Source organism: Rhinoderma darwinii, chromosome 3 (genome assembly GCF_050947455.1).
Source record: "Rhinoderma darwinii isolate aRhiDar2 chromosome 3, aRhiDar2.hap1, whole genome shotgun sequence".
NCBI classification, from domain to species: Eukaryota; Metazoa; Chordata; class Amphibia; order Anura; family Rhinodermatidae; genus Rhinoderma; species Rhinoderma darwinii.
The window spans coordinates 18,451,573-18,470,764 of NC_134689.1; the positions used below are offsets into that span (position 1 = coordinate 18,451,573).

A 19,192-nucleotide genomic window follows, 5' to 3' on the forward strand; every position below is an offset into this window, starting at 1 on the left:
TGCATCGTCTCTGACTCGGTACTTCTGTTCCTCCACAAACCATCATGACATCGAAAGTCCACCATGTCACGGAGCAGGCACTGGAGACACCGGATATGGCATTTGGACAGCAGTAAGCAGGGGCGGAATGGTGACGTGATATATGGATAGGAACCTTTTTTTTTTTTTTTCAAATTTTCTTCCAAGTGTCACAAACTTTTATTCTAAATGTCACTTCCATGATGCAACAATGGAGCACATATTTCATATCTTCTCCGAGACGGACTGCTTTTTTTGTAACAATTTTTTTTCTAAACAACCAGTGTTCAAACTAAGTTAAGAGATGTCCCAAATATTCTCTACCTCCGCTGTGACAGGGGCTGAATGTTGCATGGCAACCTCTGTCACAGTACAGAGCACAATTTAAATCTGTCTGGGCACGACTCCAACAACTTTTTTATTTTCTCGTGTGTTGACTTGCATATGTGCACATTTTACAGCGTAACCCGAACAAATCTCAGCTCTTTCCAAAATAAACCACAGGTTTAAGAGGAATGAAAAAAAAAAAAAGAAGTGCTTACTCTGTAACCAACCACATCCCACAGTGGCTTTTCTCAACAAATTCTAAGATATGAATAATAACTTGTAAAAGAAACATGTGCTCTATTGAAAAAAAATACAAAAACATAACAACCAATCAAATTACAGCCATTTTTGTATTTGTAGGACAGATTTGGAAATTAAAGTATTGACCTGATTGGTTCCTGTGCACAACTCTCTCATTCTCCTTTGCATTATTTTTGTTAATCTACTCCAAAAAAGGCTATAGCAATCTGGATATAAATAACAACTTTTGGAGGAGCACCGTTTTATTACGACCCATATTCTAAAGTTCCTGTATCCCTCAAAAATGTATGTGATTGTGATGGTTCTTCCTAAACAGAGTGAGAAAGAGAGTTCCAGAGGAGTGGAGCAGCTCTAGAGAAGTCTAATAATCATGTGTAAGAGAAGGTTATAAGGAAGGAAAAAAACAGGTCAGATGAGGAGCAGAAAGGTTGGCAAATCCCGTTCTAAATTTCACGCATGGGGTAAACTGCCTTTATCGGTATCTGGCCGTATGAACCTGGTTAAAATTATTTTGTTGCCTAAATTTTTATATGCCCTTCAGCACAGTCCGGTTGTCGTACCCAAATCCTCCTTTAAACAGCTCAACTCCTTGTTCTCACCGTTTATATGGGGAAATTCTCGACATAAACTCAGGTTATCCACGCCCCAAAGGCCTAAGGCACTGGCAGGGACGGCTCTACCAGATTTATTTTTATATTATTTAGCGAGTCAGCTGAAAACCTTAAGTTCTCGGATGCCTGACAAGGATCTTCCCAACTCAGAGCACCATTTGGCTCATGTACTAGGGAGTCAATGTCTGCTCGGTTCCCTTGAAGTAAATTCTCTCCCTGCTCATATTAAACCCTTGCCCTTACACAAGCTGGCCCGTGTGGTTTGGAGACAAGCGAAAAGGCAGCTGGGTTACAATGATATTGTGTCTGAAATGCCTTTATGGAACAATGCTTCTTACTTTCCTTTAATGCCCCCACGGTTATCTCCAGCTATTGGAACTATAGGGGACCTATATGAGGATAATGTCCTACTTTCATTCACTCAGTTGCAGACTAAGTATGACATACCACGCAGCCGTTTTCATAGGTATCTACAGACCCGACATATTTTACAAACCCATTTCCATCACTTGAGAAAGAACTTAATAATCTCTTCCTTCCCACTGATAGGGATTCTTAACTCCCAGGGTCCACGAGGCCTGATATCCGCTCTCTATACCCATTTGTTATCCATCACGGTGAATTCCACACCACTTGCTATAGAGAGTAGATGGAAACGATGGATTCCTACAATTCAGACAGATGATTGGATTGATATTTTGTAGTCCTATCTTCAGGTTTCCCCATCCGCAAGTAATAAAATGATCCAGTTATGTATAATACACCAGGCATATTTGACCCCGGTTAGGATATTCAAAATGGGACGAATGCCTTCTTCAGACTATCAGAGATGCCATGTACCGGAGGCAGATTTTTGGCATATGATATGGTCATGTACCATCATTAGGGACTTTTGGAATGACATACTATCCCTGTTATCGTCCTTATTACATGTATGTATCTCTTTATGTCCTAAGATATGTTTATTTGGTATACTGGAAGGGGAGACATGGAATCACCACACTAGAATTTTTTTGAGAGAGACTCTGTTTCTAGCACGAAAAACTATAGCACAGCATTGGATGAATGATCGACTTCCATCCATTGGTCATTGGAAGGGACTGGTAAGTTCTGTAATACCTTTCGAGAAGGTAGTATTTCTGAATCGTGGTTTTCTAACGTTTGGGATATTTGGAACAACTCCCCCTTGACAGTCAGCCCCTCTGCTGTATCAACAGACACTGTGAGACAGTAAGGGTATGTTCACACGGCCTATTTACGGACGTAAATCGGGCGTTTTTGCCCCGAATTACGCCCGAAAATAGCGCCTCAATAGCGCTGACAAACATCTGCCCATTGAAAGCAATGGGCAGACGTTTGTCTGTTCACACGAGGCGTATATTTACGCGCCGCTGTCAAATGACGGCGCGTAAATAGACGCCCGCGTAGAAGAAGTGACCTGTCACTTCTTTGGCCGTAATTAGAGCCGTTATTCATTGACTCCAATGAATAGCAGCGCTAATTACGGCCGTAATTGACGCGGCGTTCAAGCGCCTGCACATGCCGGTACGGCTGAAATTACGGGGATGTTTTCAGGCTGAAACATCCCCGTAATTTCAGCCGTAACGGACGCCCTCGTGTGAACATACCCTAACACAAATGACCCGCATTTTTATTATGTATCTCCTTGAACTTGCTGTGCCTGATTTATTAGATGCTCGTGGGTGACATGGGTCCTAGGCTGTTTTGTTTTCTTTTATTTCTGTTCTTGTTTTTTGTCCTTTTATTATAATAGTCTTACATACGTCAAGGTAAACCAGTCTAAGCGCCATTGTTTATGGCATATTAAATTCCTGGAATGTTCTGTATGTTATCCAGTGGCGGACACAGACTGCAAAAGGCCCCTGTGCAGATAATGTGCCAGGGCCCCCCCCCCCCCCACCCCGCAAACTTCTCATGGCCGACGGTCCGCTTTCAGCTGCATCGCTGGGTCTCCTAAGTGACCCAACAATGCAGCACTAGCAGCCGGGGCGTCACTAAGGCTGGGTTCACACACACACTATTTACGGACGTAATTTGGGCGTTTTAGCATTGAATTACATCCGAAAATGCAGCTCAAAAGCGTCGGAAAACATCTGCCCATTCATTTGAATGGGTCTTACGATGTTCTGTGCCGATGGTCATTTTTTTTTACGCGCCGCTGTCGAAAGGCGGCGCGTAAAAAACTGCCTGTCACTTCTTCAGATGTAAATGGAGCCGTTTTCCATGGACTCCATGGAAAACCAGCTTCAATTACTTCCGTAGTGGACGCAGCAAAAGACGCCTGCACATGCCATTACGGCTGAAATTACGGTGCTGTTTTCTCCTGAAAACAGCACAGTAATTTCAGCCGTAACAGACGCTGCCGTGTGAACATACCCTCAGGGCTTAAAATGTCCGGGAAATAGCCCCAATACATATGTGTCCGCCCCAAAAAAAAGTGTGTGTATAGGAGACAGCATAGCATATCTATAGCACTACGACCCTATAAACTATGGATAGGATTAGATACAGTGGCTGAGCAGACAGTATCACACATGATAGGATTAGATACAGTGGCTCAGAAGGCAGTATCACACATGATAGGATTAGATACACAGCTCAGCAGACAGTATCACACATGATAGGATTAGATACAGTGGCCCAGCAGACAGTATCACACATGATAGGATTAGATACAGTGGCTCAGCAGACAGTACCACACATGATAGGATTAGATACAGTGGCTCAGCAGACAGTACCACACATGATAGGATTAGATACAGTGGCTCAGCAGACAGTATCACACATGATAGGATTAGATACAGTGGCTCAGCAGACAGTACCACACATTATAGGATTAGATACAGTGGCTCAGCAGACAGTATCACACATGATAGGATTAGATACAGTGGCTCAGCAGACAGTATCACACATGATCGGATTAGATATAGGGCCCAGCACAGTATCATACATGATTGGATTAGATACACAGCTCAGCAGACTGTATCACACATGATAGGATTAGATACAGGGCCCAGCTCGCTGACATTGCGGCTCCAGCGCTGGACCCAGGAAAGGTAAGAATAATAATTTTGCTTCTTTATGTGTTACTGATTATTTTTGTGTGTTTGTGTTTTTTTTTACAGGTTCGGTTGTTGGACTTCGGATACGAGGACTTCAATGACGGCGTTTTTTTTATTCTCAATAAAATGGTTAATGAGGGTTGTGTTTTTATTTCAATAAAAAAAATTTCTATGTGCTTGTATCTTTTTAAACTTTATTATCACCGCCTTAGTAATGGCCGCTGGCTGATTGACAACCTCCATTACTAAGGCGAGGCTTAATGTTAGCCGGTGCAGAGTCTACACTAACCCCCATTATTACCCCGGTACCCACCGCCACCAGGGGTACTGGGAAGAGCCGGGTACAAACCAGTACCCGACCAGCTGTAGTGACGGGCAGGCACCGGGGTGGCCGCAGGCTGGTAGTATTAGGCTGGGGAAGGCCAAAAACAGTGGCCCTTCCCACCCTTGTAATGCTGCCTGCTGCTGCTGTGTTGTATCTGGCTGGTTATGAAAATTGGGGGGGACCCGACATCGTTCTTTCCAATTATTTTTTAAATGACGTGGCGTCCCCCCCATTTTCATAACCAGCCAGATACAATAAAGCAGCAGCAGCCTAGCATCACCAGGGTAGGAAGGGCCACTGTATCTGGCCTTTCCCCTCCTGATAATACCAGCCTGCGGCCACCCCAGTGGCCGACCATCACTACAGATGGTCAGGTACTGGATCGTACCCGGCTCTTCCCAGCACCCCTGGTGGCGGTGGGTACCGGGGTAATAAAGGGGGTTAGTGTTAGCCTCTGCACCGGCTAACACTAAGCCCTGCCTTAGCAATGGATGCTGTCAATCAGCCGGCGGACATTACTAAGGCGGTAGTAATATAGTTTAAAAAAAACCACAAAGACATAGAAAAAATATTTTATTGAAATAAAAAAAAAAAACACAACCCTCATTAACCATTTTATTAATAAAAAAAAAAGCTGTCATCGAAGTAGTCCTGGAATCCGCCGTAGTCCAACGACCGAACCTGTAAGAAAACACACAAAAAATGATTAGTAACACATGTGTTAGGGTATGTGCACACACACTAATTACGTCCGGAATTGACGGACGTATTTCGGCCGCAAGTACCGGACCGAACACACTGCAGGGAGCCGGGCTCCTAGCATCATAGTTATGTACGACGCTAGGAGTCCCTGCCTCGCTGCCGGACAACTGTCCGGTACTGAAAACATGATTACAGTACAGGACAGTTGTCCCACAGAGAGGCAGGGACTCCTAGCGTCGTACATAAGTACGACGCTAGGAGCCCGGCTCCCTGCAGTGTGTTCGGTCCGGTACTTGCGGCCGAAATACATCCGTCACTTACGGACGTAATTAGTGTCTGTGCACATACCCTAAGGCTTAGATACAGGGCCCATGTGTGATACTGTCTGTGGGACCCTGTATCTAAGCCTACCACAAGGTAGGCTTAGATACAGGGTCCAGCAGACAGTAATCTTATACAGTATAAGATTACTGTGTGCTGGGGCCCTGTATCTAAACCTACAGTGTGGTAGGCTTAGATACAGGGCCCAGCAGACAGGATCACGCATGGGCCATGTATCTAAGCCTACCATGTGATTGGCTTAGATACAGGGCCCAGCAGACAGCATCACACAATCTGTGATCCTGTCTCATGGGCCCCCTAAGCCTGATACATCGTAGGCTTAGGGGTTGTGCAGTCCCTAAACATTGATGGCCTATCCTCAGGATAGGCCATCAATAGCTGATGTGTCGCCCGGGACCCGCCAATCAGCTGTTTTGAAGGGGCCGCAGCACTCGTACGAGAGCTGCTTCCCCTTCATTTCACTACTCGCCCACACTGTGAATCGCCGAAACCGATTCACAGTGTGACCGGAATGAAGTGACAGGAATGAAGGGGAGCAGCTCTCGTACGAGTGCTGCGGCCCCTTCAAAACAGCTGATTGGCGGGTCCCAGGAGTCGGACCCCGCCAGTCAGGGCTATCTTACCTTCCTCTTCGGCCGCGGCGGGAGTTCTGTCGTCTCGATGCTGTGCGCGGCGCATAGCGCTGTGACGTCATGTGCTGCGCACAGCGCCTGACGTCAGGACCTCCGCTGCGATCCGGAACCAGGAAGGTAAGTAAAGTATGTTACTATAGTAACAGGGGCCCGCGGCCCGAGTTACTATAGTAACTTTTTATTGATGTGGTGCGGGGGGCCGTGGGCCCCCCTGGCTTCGGGGCCCGGTCGCAATTGCGACCGCTGCGACCCCTATAGCTACGCCAGTGGTCCACGGGCCTCTGTCTCAGTCCTCAGCATCGCGCAGCTGAGAACTGAGTCGGCCAGCAGAGGAACGGGCCCCCTTCCCACGCGGGGCCCTTGTGCAGCTGCACCGGCTGCACATGCGGTATGTCCGCCCCTGATGTTATCTTTACTTGACTAGCTGTATGTAAATTTTCTTGATCCAATGTGATGTATTATACAATGAGATATGTGACTGATTTTATACTTGTTACTGCAACAGATCTTAATAAAACAAGTTTAAAAAAAAGAAAAGTTGGCAAATGTGCCCCAAAGCAAGCATGCCCAGAAATGTTTGTGGGTATTCGTGGGCAGATCATGGATGGGGCTTAAAAATCTTCTTCAAATCTGGATTTAAATGTAGGGAGGGATGGGTTATTGTAAACGGCGTCAGGAAAGGAGACAGCATTAGAATCATTGAAGATCACAAGCAGTGGTGCACATCCCCCAAGAGACAGGAAAACGTGTTGGGCACTGAAATTTAACCACCCAGTCAGTGATATTACTGCCATGGAGGCGGGGAATGCAACAGTTATGGGGCACTTTCTATTATAGCGGCTACTTGAATCCTCCACTAGGGGGTGCTCACTGTAGCCATGGCAGAAACGAAGACAAGATTACATATGGCTGTCGCCTGAATTCAACTAAATCCTAGAGCGACATAGAATTGCCGTGATAGATATAATTCCCTTTAAGATAAGGAGATAAATATGTTGTAAGTCACATTAAGAGGAGACAAAAAAAAACATTATTGTAGAAACATCATTAAAACCAGATTTTCATGTTTCTGTTTGTTTTTTTTTCCTTGCGCCATCTGTGAATGTACAATAGCAGCTTTTCGTGTGTATATTACATTGCAGACATGAGTTATGTCATTAATTAGCTTATAGAATAAATCCCTCTTCTGAAATCTGAGACCTCACCAAGGATATTAAACATATTTTTCAGTGATTGACACTTTGCTTCTATTTGCCTCAAGTGAAATAAAAATAACATTTGTAGAGAAATTCTGTACGGCAGAGGGCTTCAATTCCTGCTGCTCAATTTTACAAACACAGTGTCACTGATGTGATCTATAAAGACAGCTCCATACCACTAGGGGGAGCTCACTGCATACACTTTTGTTCATCTAAATGGGGTTGTCCGGGCACGGGGCGGTTTTTCATACTGATGACCTATTCACAGGACAGGTTATCAGTATATGATCAGTGGGGGACAGACACCCGGAACCCACACCGATCAGCTGTTCCGGCTGCCTCCGGGCGGCAGATGTCCATGCCGGAAGCAGATACCTCTGGTCACAGTATAGCGGCCGTGCTGCAGCTCTGCTCCTTTTCAAGTGAATAGGAGCAGAGTTGATGTACTATAGCACGGCCGCTATACAGTGTACAAAGATATCTGCTTCCGGCAACGACCATTGCATAACATCCAGAACAGCTGATCGGTGCAATGTCCGGGTGTCGGACCCCTGCCGATCATATACTGATGACCTATCCTTTGTATAGAATTTTAGGCATAGTAGATTTGGCAAAGCTCTCATTGGGGAGTGAGACCCATTCTGAGTTTTGCTATGGGGTCCTATGTTTTCTACGTACTCCCCTGTACACAGTCACCATTATGAAGCTTGAGGGAGGGATGTTTGCTATAAGCTTTCCTGTTTCGGGGCCTTGTAGCAGAGCTATTCCCTACACGATAATCAACAGTCTTCTGCACCTCTAAATCAATTTTCACTATATACTTGTGTAATGCACCCTATATATATGACCCCAGTTTTATTTAGTCAAGCTCTTCAAGGGAACTTTTCAAAAAAACAAGGTCAATGGCCCCCGAAAGTGCCAGATGGGGTAGATAACCACGCGCTCAGAGTACAGGAGGTCACACATGCTGGAGATAAACATCAGGAGCACCGTCATGTGACTGGCTTACAGAGACATTTCAGCTACAGACAGCACATTAGTAAGTGACTTATCTCACTGCCGTTACACCATCTGCAAAACTAATCATAGTGCTATACATTGCCCAAGAATTACTGCCCTATGGAGCCTACATAATGCTGACACACAGCTCCAAAATAATATCACCATACAGTGTCCAAAGACAGTGCCGAATAACATCATTCCTCACAGTTGAGGAATGATTAACTCTGTTGGCTGAGTAACTTGACAGCTGATTTGGACCTAGTTATAATAGGGCAATATTATTTGAACCCCACTATGATAGTATTATTTGGGAACCCTATAGTAGTGATATTAGGCACATTTTCTAAACTATTCTGTTTCTCTCTTTGTAAGAAAAAGACATAGGAGCCTCCCCCACACACACAATATTTTTACCCAGGGCCTTTCATGCATCCCTATTTTACCTTCCATGTATTCCCAGGTTTGTTCATACAAAAATAAAATGTCTGCTATTACAGCGGAATACGAGAAGAGGACAGACCGGCCTGTAATTTGATGAGAAATCCATATGAAGGTGACATTGTTATATTACAGAATAAAAGGATTCCCTGCCTCTCATCATGGGAAGGTCGCATCTTGCTGGCAAGAAAATGGATATGGCAGGACAATAAAATCACACTGAAAGCTGGTTTTACCCTGGGCTGGATAATAGTACTGAGACACCTTGTGAAACTACAATAATCAAACTGCAATTTTTGCTCTAAGTAGAAAATTGACTTGTTATATTATTGCGCTGCATGGACGCCTGGAAACTACACAAAAAGAAAAAAAAATGTTTTCAAAAATATTCCTAAAAAGAAAGGCTGAAGTAACGAAATCATTGGGTTGTCCATCTAATGCATGGACGTGTGGGGTCCTCCAGAGTGGGAGACGCTCTTTGTAGCTGCTCTTTACTTTAGGTAATAGGCCCCTTTTCTCACTGTCTTCCCCTCCATTATCATCAGTGGCCCTTTTGGATGCGTGACATTGGGACATCTGCATTTAGGACACCTTCCAGATACAGTGGCCGATAAAAGTGTGCGCATATTCGTTTTTGTTTTTTTTGCTAAGGTGCCGTAAATGTGACCAAGTGATAGTGCGCTGCGCTAATCAGCATATGGTGCCGGGTCTTGAGGCACCCAAGTGCCGGGTGTTTAGGGTGGCTGTAGAAATTTCGAGCTTTTTTTTAATTAGGACATCAAATGCCCAAATTTAGAAAGGTTTGCTACCATGACTGGTCCTCTTTAAACAGAGAGCTGAGGGGAGAATGGGAGCCAAAGAGTATGTGGGAATTTATAAATACAACCCCTTCTCATATGCCTATTAGGGGCAAATGGACTTTTTTAGAAGGGGTTCCCTTCTCTATGAGCCAGGTTGGAGAGCCACTAACAAAGTCCATGTTACATGATCGCCCATTTAGTTGAATGGCTGAAATTTAATACTACATTTCTCCTGTAGCGGCCGCTGCAGGGGAAATGCATGGCTGACCAAAACTTCTGGCAAATAAAGATGATCTTCATTTTCAGAAGCTGAACCCACTGGCTAAATTGCGGCGTATCTGTGCCATTTTGCTACAGTTTTACGGAAAATATGCTCCAAAAAATGCAAATTGACCACTAAGTGTGAACGCACCCTTAACATCATTACTTTACTATATAGAATCACTAATGCTTATGAAGATATAATGTGGATGAAGTCACTTTGCTTCTGTTGTCAATTCATTCACAGTGCCATAACGTCCTATACACTAATCAGCGGCAATTTTGTTAATGATCTGTCTGGTCCCACAATTTAGTTTTCCACTTTTCTAAAATTTCAGGCGATTTGAACACGTCCGGATAATGACAACAGTCTGCCGTTTATGCCAATTAAGATTTCGAAATGACCCATAGGCTATGGGAGTGACCTCCAACCTGTGGTTCTCTAACTGTTTGCAAAACTACGACTCCCAGCATGCCCAGACAGTCACGGGCAGACAGAGAGTTGTAGTTTTGCTGGAGAGCCATAGTTTAGAGACCACTGGTCTACAGTCATAAAAGATTTTTGGGTTCATATTGAGTAAAGCGCTTGCGCTTAAAGTAGATGTCGGATAAAAATTAGAGAAATGCAAAACCGTGGTGTCACCCATTGCCCATGTACCTGCATTACCTTATATGCCCGGCCCCCGCTTCCGCTCCAGTCTTCATGTAGTGGTGCCAGCTGGGATGCAACGTATACGTTCCCCATTTAACCACTCAAAATACAGCCAAGTTAAGTAACTTTGCAAATGTTATAAATTCTGCTGTTTTTGATTGATATCATAGGCATTTCTCTGTTCACATCTAAAGCAAGAGTCAACATTCCCCTTCTGGCTTCCTTTATCTTCACTCTGCACACAGTCCTGTGACCTAACAGCTTAGTTCTGTGTATCTGCCCTACCATGCACTGCTGTCTGAAGTAGATTTATCAAATTTAGCTTTGGATGTGAATGGAGGATAATTAATTATGTAACTCAAAATCAGCACAAGATCATTAAAACTAACTATTTACGACATAGCATGAACAATTGATATGGGAAACGTAAAAAATGGTTAGCCAAAGCATTTTCTTCTATCAAGTGAGCATCCGCAGCAAGTGATTCCTTGAAAAGTGTCGCTTGCATCTGTATCCACAATATGACTCATGTATAAAGAAGAAGGAGTGACCCCGGGCTTTAGCTCAGTTTGAAATATTTCATTACTTTTTGAGAACACGGCTCAGGACACATGAACAAGCATTCATCTTGAACCAATTAGCATTCCGCTGTCAAGGGATTTCTAGGAGGCGCCATAAGAAAACCAGCAAAATGTAATGTTTATGTTTGTGAGACGCTCCAGCATCCAGTGCTGAATACCGGGCCGGATTTATCGCCTGTGCCTATAGGTGGCGCTAGGGGAAGGGTGCCCGTTGAAGGGCAGAGTGTATTAATATGTAAATGTCCACTCTTCCAGCTCCGTCTCTCACCGTCACTTTTAGCGGGAGGCTTGAATTTATGATACTGACTGATTTATGGAGATGTTAATATTTTCTGCAAACTGCAAGGTTTATGTGAAGATCTGGAAAAAACTAATTTTCAGGCTTGGCAAAGTAAATTCGGAGAAATAACGATATTGAAAGTTCATAAATACTTAAAGGGGAATTCCAACTTTAGTTCCAGAGGATTTTCTTCTAAACTAAGCAATTAATTATATTTTTCCTCTTCTGTCAAGTTCTGATTCTCTTTAAGGCCCCATGCACACGACCGTAAAAAAAACTTCGTAATTGGACCCGCCCAGTTCTATTGGCCGCGGACATCTTTCCGTAGCGCTACGGATAGGTGTCCGTGCCGGGAAATACGTCCTACTTTTTTGATTTTACGGGCCTTGCTCCCATACTTTGTAATGTGAAAATGGGTGTCAGCGGCCGGCTGTGCCCGCAATTGCGGGACATGATTATGGGTCCGGCCTTGTACATGAGGCTAAGTGTTTATCACTTTAATTGATCAGATACCCCGATTAACTGGGGAGGTACCGCTGCTATCCAAAAACACTGGGGCAGATTTACTATCGGTGTTACACCAGAATTATGGCCTAAATTGCACCTTCTTCTTGGCGCAAATTATTTTAGACAAACTTATCAATAAAATGCGTAAAAAAGAACAGATGTCTGTGATGCCACGCCAAGGGAGTGTGGCTTAAAATGTGCCAAAATTTTTGCCCAAAAAAAGTGGACTAAAATAAACCAACCTTGGTATATTTCAAACATAAATGTGCCAAATTTATCATCCAGCAGGAACCACTGTGATAAATTTGGGGCATCTAGTCTAATTCTAATCTAGTCTGAATTTAAGACAGTATTAGTAAATCTGCCCCATTGTGGAGCTAAACTGCTGTCTATTTCCATGGCCAACCAGCAGAAATGTAAAAGCAGATATGTATATGAATAGAGAAAGATACAAGAAATAGGATAGATAGATAGATAGATAGATAGATAGATAGATAGATAGATAGATAGATAGATAGATAGATAGATAGATAGATAGATAGATAGATAGATAGATAGATAGATAGATAGATAGATAGATAGATAGATAGATAGATAGATAGATAGATAGATAGATAGATAGATATGAGATGGATAGATAGATAGATAGATAGATAGATAGATAGATAGATAGATAGATAGATAGATAGATAGATAGATAGATAGATAGATAGATAGATAGATAGATAGCCACACAGTGCTGACCGCGCTGGTCCCGCTTCCAACTGAATATGCGTTCCCAGCGCTGAATCTGGGTTCAATGCTGGAGCCTTGCTCCAGCATTCACTGTGCCGCGAGTGGCTCGGCACAGGCAGGCGTGATGTAGTGACGTCATCGTGCCTGTCTGTGATGAGTCACTCACAGTGCAGAGGAGGAGAAGGATCCTCCACACGTCGTGGGAACGCGGATAGGTAATTATGGTATTATTTTTCTATTAGGTACATATGGGGGCATTATACTGGGTATGGGATGGGGGTCATATTGTAGCTGCTGAGGGGGCATTATACTGTATGGGACATCTATGGGGGGCATTATATGGTATGGGGGTATAATACTGTATGGGGCAGCTATGGGGGCATTTTAATGTATGGGGCAGCTATGGGGGCATTATACTGTATGGGGTGTATTGTACTGTATGGGACAGCTATGGGGGGCATTATACGATATGGGGCAGCTATGGGGGCATTATACCATATGGGGCAGCAATGGGGGCATTATACTGTGTGGGGCAGCTATGGGGGCTATTATATTGTGGGGACAGCTATGTAGGGCACTATACTGTGGGGGCAGCTATAGGGGCATTACAATGAGGGGCATCTATGGTGGCATTATACTATGGGGGCAGCTATTGGGCATTATACTGTGGGGGCAGCTATGGGGGCATTATACTGTGTGGAGGCAGCTACGGGGAGCATTATACAGTGATGGTCAGCTATGGGGGCATTATACTTTGTGGGGGGCAGCTATGGGGATATTATACTGTGTGGGTTGCAGCTATGGGGGGCATTATACTGTGGGGGCAGCTATGGGGGCATTCATGGGGTCTCTCGGGCAAGGCAGCTGGGCATAAGCATGCTCAGGGGTCTGGTGGTGTTAGGGAGGAGTAAGGGGGTCCAAGCTGAATTCTTGCACCTGGGCCCATGAGCCTTTAGCTATGCCACACCCAGGCAGAGTGCTAGTAGTGACCTGCCCCAGACTATGACTGGAGTTTCCCCTGACAACACTGTCCATATATGAACAGTGACGTCATGGGCTGTGTAGCACTACCTGGGAGGAGGGGGCTGTGTGGCACTACCTGGGAGGGGGGCTGTGTGGCACTATCTACAGAGGGCACTCAATTTATGGGGGTACAAACTGGGGGCCTAACTTCTATATATGGGCATAAACAGGGCCTTACGTCTATATGGGGGCACAAAGTGACGATTTTTGGAATTTTACTGCTGCCGTGAGTTCCCCCGCAAAGGGGCCCACTAAGTCTGTGTCGCCCACATAAACCTGGAGCCGGCCCTGGAGAGATAGATAGATAGATAGATAGATAGATAGATAGATAGATAGATAGATAGATAGATAGATAGATAGATAGATAGATAGATAGATAGATAGATAGATAGATAGATAGATAGATAGATAGATATGAGATAGATAGATAGATAGATAGATAGATAGATAGATAGATAGATAGATAGATAGATAGATAGATAGATAGGAGACAAATGAGTTCTGGAGTAATATTCACAATTTATCTCAATAATTCAGTGAATTATTATAAGTCTGGTGGGACTTGAGCTTTTTTTGATTATATTACACGTAATGGCTGCGGTCGCGGACCGCCGCCTCCCCTAATCTGCTTACGACCGCGACCGCAGTACCCTCTCATCCTGCCGACGTCTCCCTCCCTAGAGATGCCAACACATGCGGCCGTCCCGCCCTGCAGTGACCACTAGGGTGTGCGCGCAAGCTCGTTCCGGCCTTAAAGGGCCAGCGCGCACACATGTAAAGAATTAACTAATTATCCCCAGATCACCCTGGACTATAAGAGGGGCCCTGCCCTTTCACTCCTTGCCTGAGCATTGTTTGTATTCCTATGTTAGTCTTGCAAATGGTCCCTTAGTCGTATCCTGTTGCCAGTGTTCCCGTGCTACCTGTATCCTGTGCTGTATTTGTTCCTGTGCCCTCACTAGTGTTGGAGTCGTGTTGTGCCGCCTGCTACGCCTGCTGTCTTACACCACGTCTGGTGTCATCTGCCACGCCTGGTACCTCCTGCCACGTTTTGCATCACCTGTCGTCAAAGTACCATCTCTGCCTAGCCGCTGCTACTCTCTGGACTATTGCAGGTACCCTTGTGCTTGGACTTTGCAGAGACTTGGTACATTGTTGTTTGACCAGCTGCTACTCCGCTACGGCGGTACGGCCTAGTGGGTCCACATACCCACGGATCGTGACATTACATTTGTGGATTCCAATATTTTAGAAGTCGTGCAGTTTCCCATTGGCAAGTTACTGAGCTGTATATTTGGTTATTTATAATAGAATAACATTTTATAAGGTGAAACGTGTCTTGGAAAATTGTTATTGGATTCTGGAATTTCTAGAATATGTTTTGGAATACAGTAGATAAGAAACAGCTGGATCGGGGATAGGACTGCTGGATGACAGAGTTCAAGCGGCATCGTCTTCTGTCAACCTCTGGGACAGGGGATGTCTCGCTGTACACCTACTATTGTAGATTTACCATTCAGAACATTAGGAAAGTTGGACGGTTACCACTGTGGTAATCTTCTTCCCAAATATCAGTGCCATGCTGTGTTGAAATAATGGCACCATTCAGTACCAAGAATACACTGCCCACATAATACTGCCCTACAGAACCTTCACAATAACTGCTCTACAGTGAACACATAATAGATCCAAACATTTAAAAAAAATAAGAGGTATCCAAATATGAAAGCGTTACCGTTCTGTCTGTAGTGTCACTTTGGATGGTTCCACGTTGGGGTTCTCCCACTCCATCTGGGGGCAGTGCATGAAGTAACAGAGAGTGTACAAGGCCTCCGGCTCCCAATACAGTGGTCCTTGCTTGTTGTGCATTGGGGTGCCATTACCATGCTGCTTTATATTGAGCGGCTGGAGGTGATGCATTGCCCGAGACACCAGGTCACCTGTAGATAAATAAAACATGTCTTACTGAAACACTTCATCCCAAAAAAACTATATCTAAGAATAATAAAAAATAACAGTACATTGCCTTTGTGTCTTCTAGACTTAATGGACATTACAATAGTAGAATAGTAGAAGTGTGAGACAGCGGCGGCCAAGATGGATGGAAGACAACGGGGATCGAGAATGAGACAACGGATACAAAAGAACCAACGGAATGGACACTTCTACTATTGTTGTTTTTTTTTTTTTCGTGGATACTGGAGGGTCACTTTATTATCAATGGTGGAGTAAGTCTTCCAGAACTACATGCTAAAGCCAGGACACACATCTATTATGAGGCCCATGGTGGTTGGGGGCCCAGCACTGATCGGCTTTCTTTTCTTGCTGTGACACTGTAATAGCAGCTAACTGCAGCTGCCACTAGATGGAGCTCACTGCATACAGAATTATACAGCTGTCATTGAGTTCAATACTAGCTGTATAAATCCATATGCAGTTTGCTCCCCCATTCGCGGCTGCATGCAGTCAAAATTACATATGTGTCAGCCCTTACTTTTGCTTGAAATTGGTTAAAGGGGTCGTCCAGAATAAATATCAATAGTATGTGACATGGCCGCAGCTGGTACATCCTACCTGTTCAATGTATAGGATGGGAGGGAGGGTAAGGATCATGTACCGGCTCGAGCTCCGCTGCAAAGTTTATATGCAGCTGTTCTCAGTTCTGTGGGTGTTGTAGGCAGGGAGGGAAAGGATTTTTTTTAAATATAAGTTTTAAAAAACCCCGTTATCCTTGATCAAGTGGGCTAAATGATAAAAAAACAACTTTTAAGAACTTTAATATCTCATGAAACCAATTCAATACAATATCACGACATGCTAGCAAAACCCTTGACAGGCCGCAATTCACATCACAACCACTTGGTGGCCACACATAGACACAAAAATTAGACAACCTGTGATATTTTTTTTTCCAAAGCTGGTCATCTCGCATCACATATCAGGATATGTTAAGGTAAGAGAAAAAGGTAAGGTATATAACTTTCAAGTGCGAAAAATAGAGCTCCCCAATATATATATTATTAAACCAATGCACCAATAGGGCATATGGACAACCCCGTTAAATAGATTTTGCTAAACACATCTGAAATTTACTCCCACAATGCCTCAGGGTGGAGAATAGATTTCTTTTTACAATGGGAGCAGCTTTTTTGTGTTCAATGTCGCCACAATGTCTGCTGAATAATGTTTGTATGAGCAGCCAAGGGAGATGATAGAAAGGAAGTGACAACCACTCCGGGCAGTGGTTGTCACTTTGAAGCTCAATCAATCTTTGGCATGACAAGCTAAGCAGTATGACTTTACCAGTGTGTTAACGACCGCCATTTTGGTATTACTGCCCCCTATAGATATGAATGTGGATCTGAACAAGTGTGGGAATATTGATTGGAGTTGCCCTTTAAAAAAAATAAAAAATCCATATAAAATGTCCTGAGATGACATGTTGTACGCAAGGCTCGTTCTATGGATGCGCTCTCTCTATATATTGTTTTCGCTGCCTATAAAACATTTGTATTGAGTTTTTTCATCTGTTGATTATTTCTTGGTCGGTGTTACTATGGCAACAACTACTGTCTCCGAGCGTTCATTACTGTACCAGGAGCGCTTAAAACAGCACAAAATGGACCTTCATTGTATTTGTACAAAAGCCTGTGTCTTTTCAGCCAAGAATTTAGAAAATAAAAAAAAGTTACTTGAACTTTGTCAACGTGAGAATTTTAAATGGGCCTTGGAGAAAAGTGCGAGATTGGGAAGAATATTGTAGATCATAACACGTTTATTGCAGTGAAAACTGAAGGTAGATGATGTATCTATATCTCAGGGTCCATTATAGGCAAGGCACACAGGGAATTTGACCCGTGGGCCCTTCATCACATTGTTGACCCCACAACCACCATTCCTGTCCAGGCTAGACCTTCTGATCTGCTCAGTGCAGCATTTTCTAGTCATGCCCCTGGTGGTCTATTTATTTATATGGGTAGTGTATACATTGCTCACCTCGGAGACTCCCTCCTCTTGAGAAAAAGGCTGGTCCCCTGATATCCATTTGTTGACCCTATACAGCCAAGAAGAGGGGGCAATGCATGATGGTTGTTATTTTTTTTTTATAGACTAAGTAAAGCTGGCCATACACTAGAGATTTTAGACATCTGAAAAGTCTGATTTTCTGCCAATAGTTGGCACGAACAAGCATGAAAGACGCCAACCTAAGACAGATATTGTGGAAAAGTTGACTAGTCGTAGTGGATTTTTTCGGCCGTTGACGAGTGCAGCCTTTGAAAGTCATTCATGCTGTATGACAGATCTGCATCCCACTGATAGAAGCCAGGCCACAGATCAAGGCAGAGATCGATCGATGATTTACCATTTTAACTTATGATTTGGTTGTCCAGAACGACAACATTCAACGACCAACCGTGACTGGCAAGTTGTTTAGAAAACAACTGTAAGAAATCCCTGATGTATGGCCAGTTTAGTAGGTGTCTCATTTATCTCCACAGCTCCCATACAGTTATGAAGAGGGCCATGCGCATAAGAGGCTGTCATAGGTAGTCAGGCGTGGCCTGTTGCGACCCCCGTTTGGTAAGCCAAAGTGGCCGGCGGCTGCCAAAAAAGGTAGGAGAGAGCAGGCCAAGCGTAAGTGCTGCTTTCCATTAAAGTATAAATGAATGATGGGTCCTTGAGTCATACTCTTGTTAAACAGTCTATTCAGCATTTTTTCTTCTTTTAATTATATCTGTTTTTTGGAAAGGTGGGTGCCATATAATACTGCATGAGCGGCCGCCAGCAGCTTCTCCAGAAGACAACTGATCACCATTGATTTCAGCTGCTGAATCCCCAGTGATCAGCTGATCATCAGTAGGTCTTCCTTTAGGGAGGGGCTTGTCCAGATAGGTCAACCGTTTTAAGAACTTTTATTTATTAATGATTTTTTTTTAGATTAGACTGGTAACGCTTGTTATGGTATAGAAATTAAATACATTACCCATCGATGTTACATCCATACTTGTGCCTTTAGACTGAATAGGGCACTGAAAAGATGTCCTAGTCTAATAGGAGCTGTTCTTGATGACAGATACCTTTATTTAGTCCCGAGAAAAGAAGGTAGTATTGAACATAACAACCAATCAGATTTCAGCAGAGGCGTATCTTTAAGCTCCTGGGCCCTTAATGTAAAATCTGTAGTAGGGCCACCCTACCTACCATGTGCCATGTGGGGTCTTCTTATGTGGCAGAGAAACCTTTGGGTCTCCTCAGGAACTAGGGCCCAGGTGCAATTGCTACCTCTCCATTCCTTAAAGAGGCTCTGTCACCACACTATAAGTGCCCTATCTTGTACATGATGTGATCGGCGCTGTAATGTAGATTACAGCAGTGTTTTTATTTAGAAAACAATCATTTTTGTCGGAGTTAT

The 19,192-nt window shown here is 43.9% G+C and overlaps 1 protein-coding gene across 3 annotated transcripts in view; it reads right to left on the bottom strand.

Moving 5' to 3' along the window:
- Positions 1-19,192, bottom strand: part of ABTB3 (ankyrin repeat and BTB domain containing 3) — a 192,223-nt gene that overhangs the window by 46,014 nt on the left and 127,017 nt on the right. For all 3 annotated transcript variants that reach the window (XM_075856061.1, XM_075856060.1, XM_075856059.1), the window contains one exon: positions 15,515-15,719. In XM_075856061.1, the coding sequence (XP_075712176.1) occupies positions 15,515-15,719 (205 nt within the window). The remainder of the gene's footprint in view (positions 1-15,514; positions 15,720-19,192) is intronic.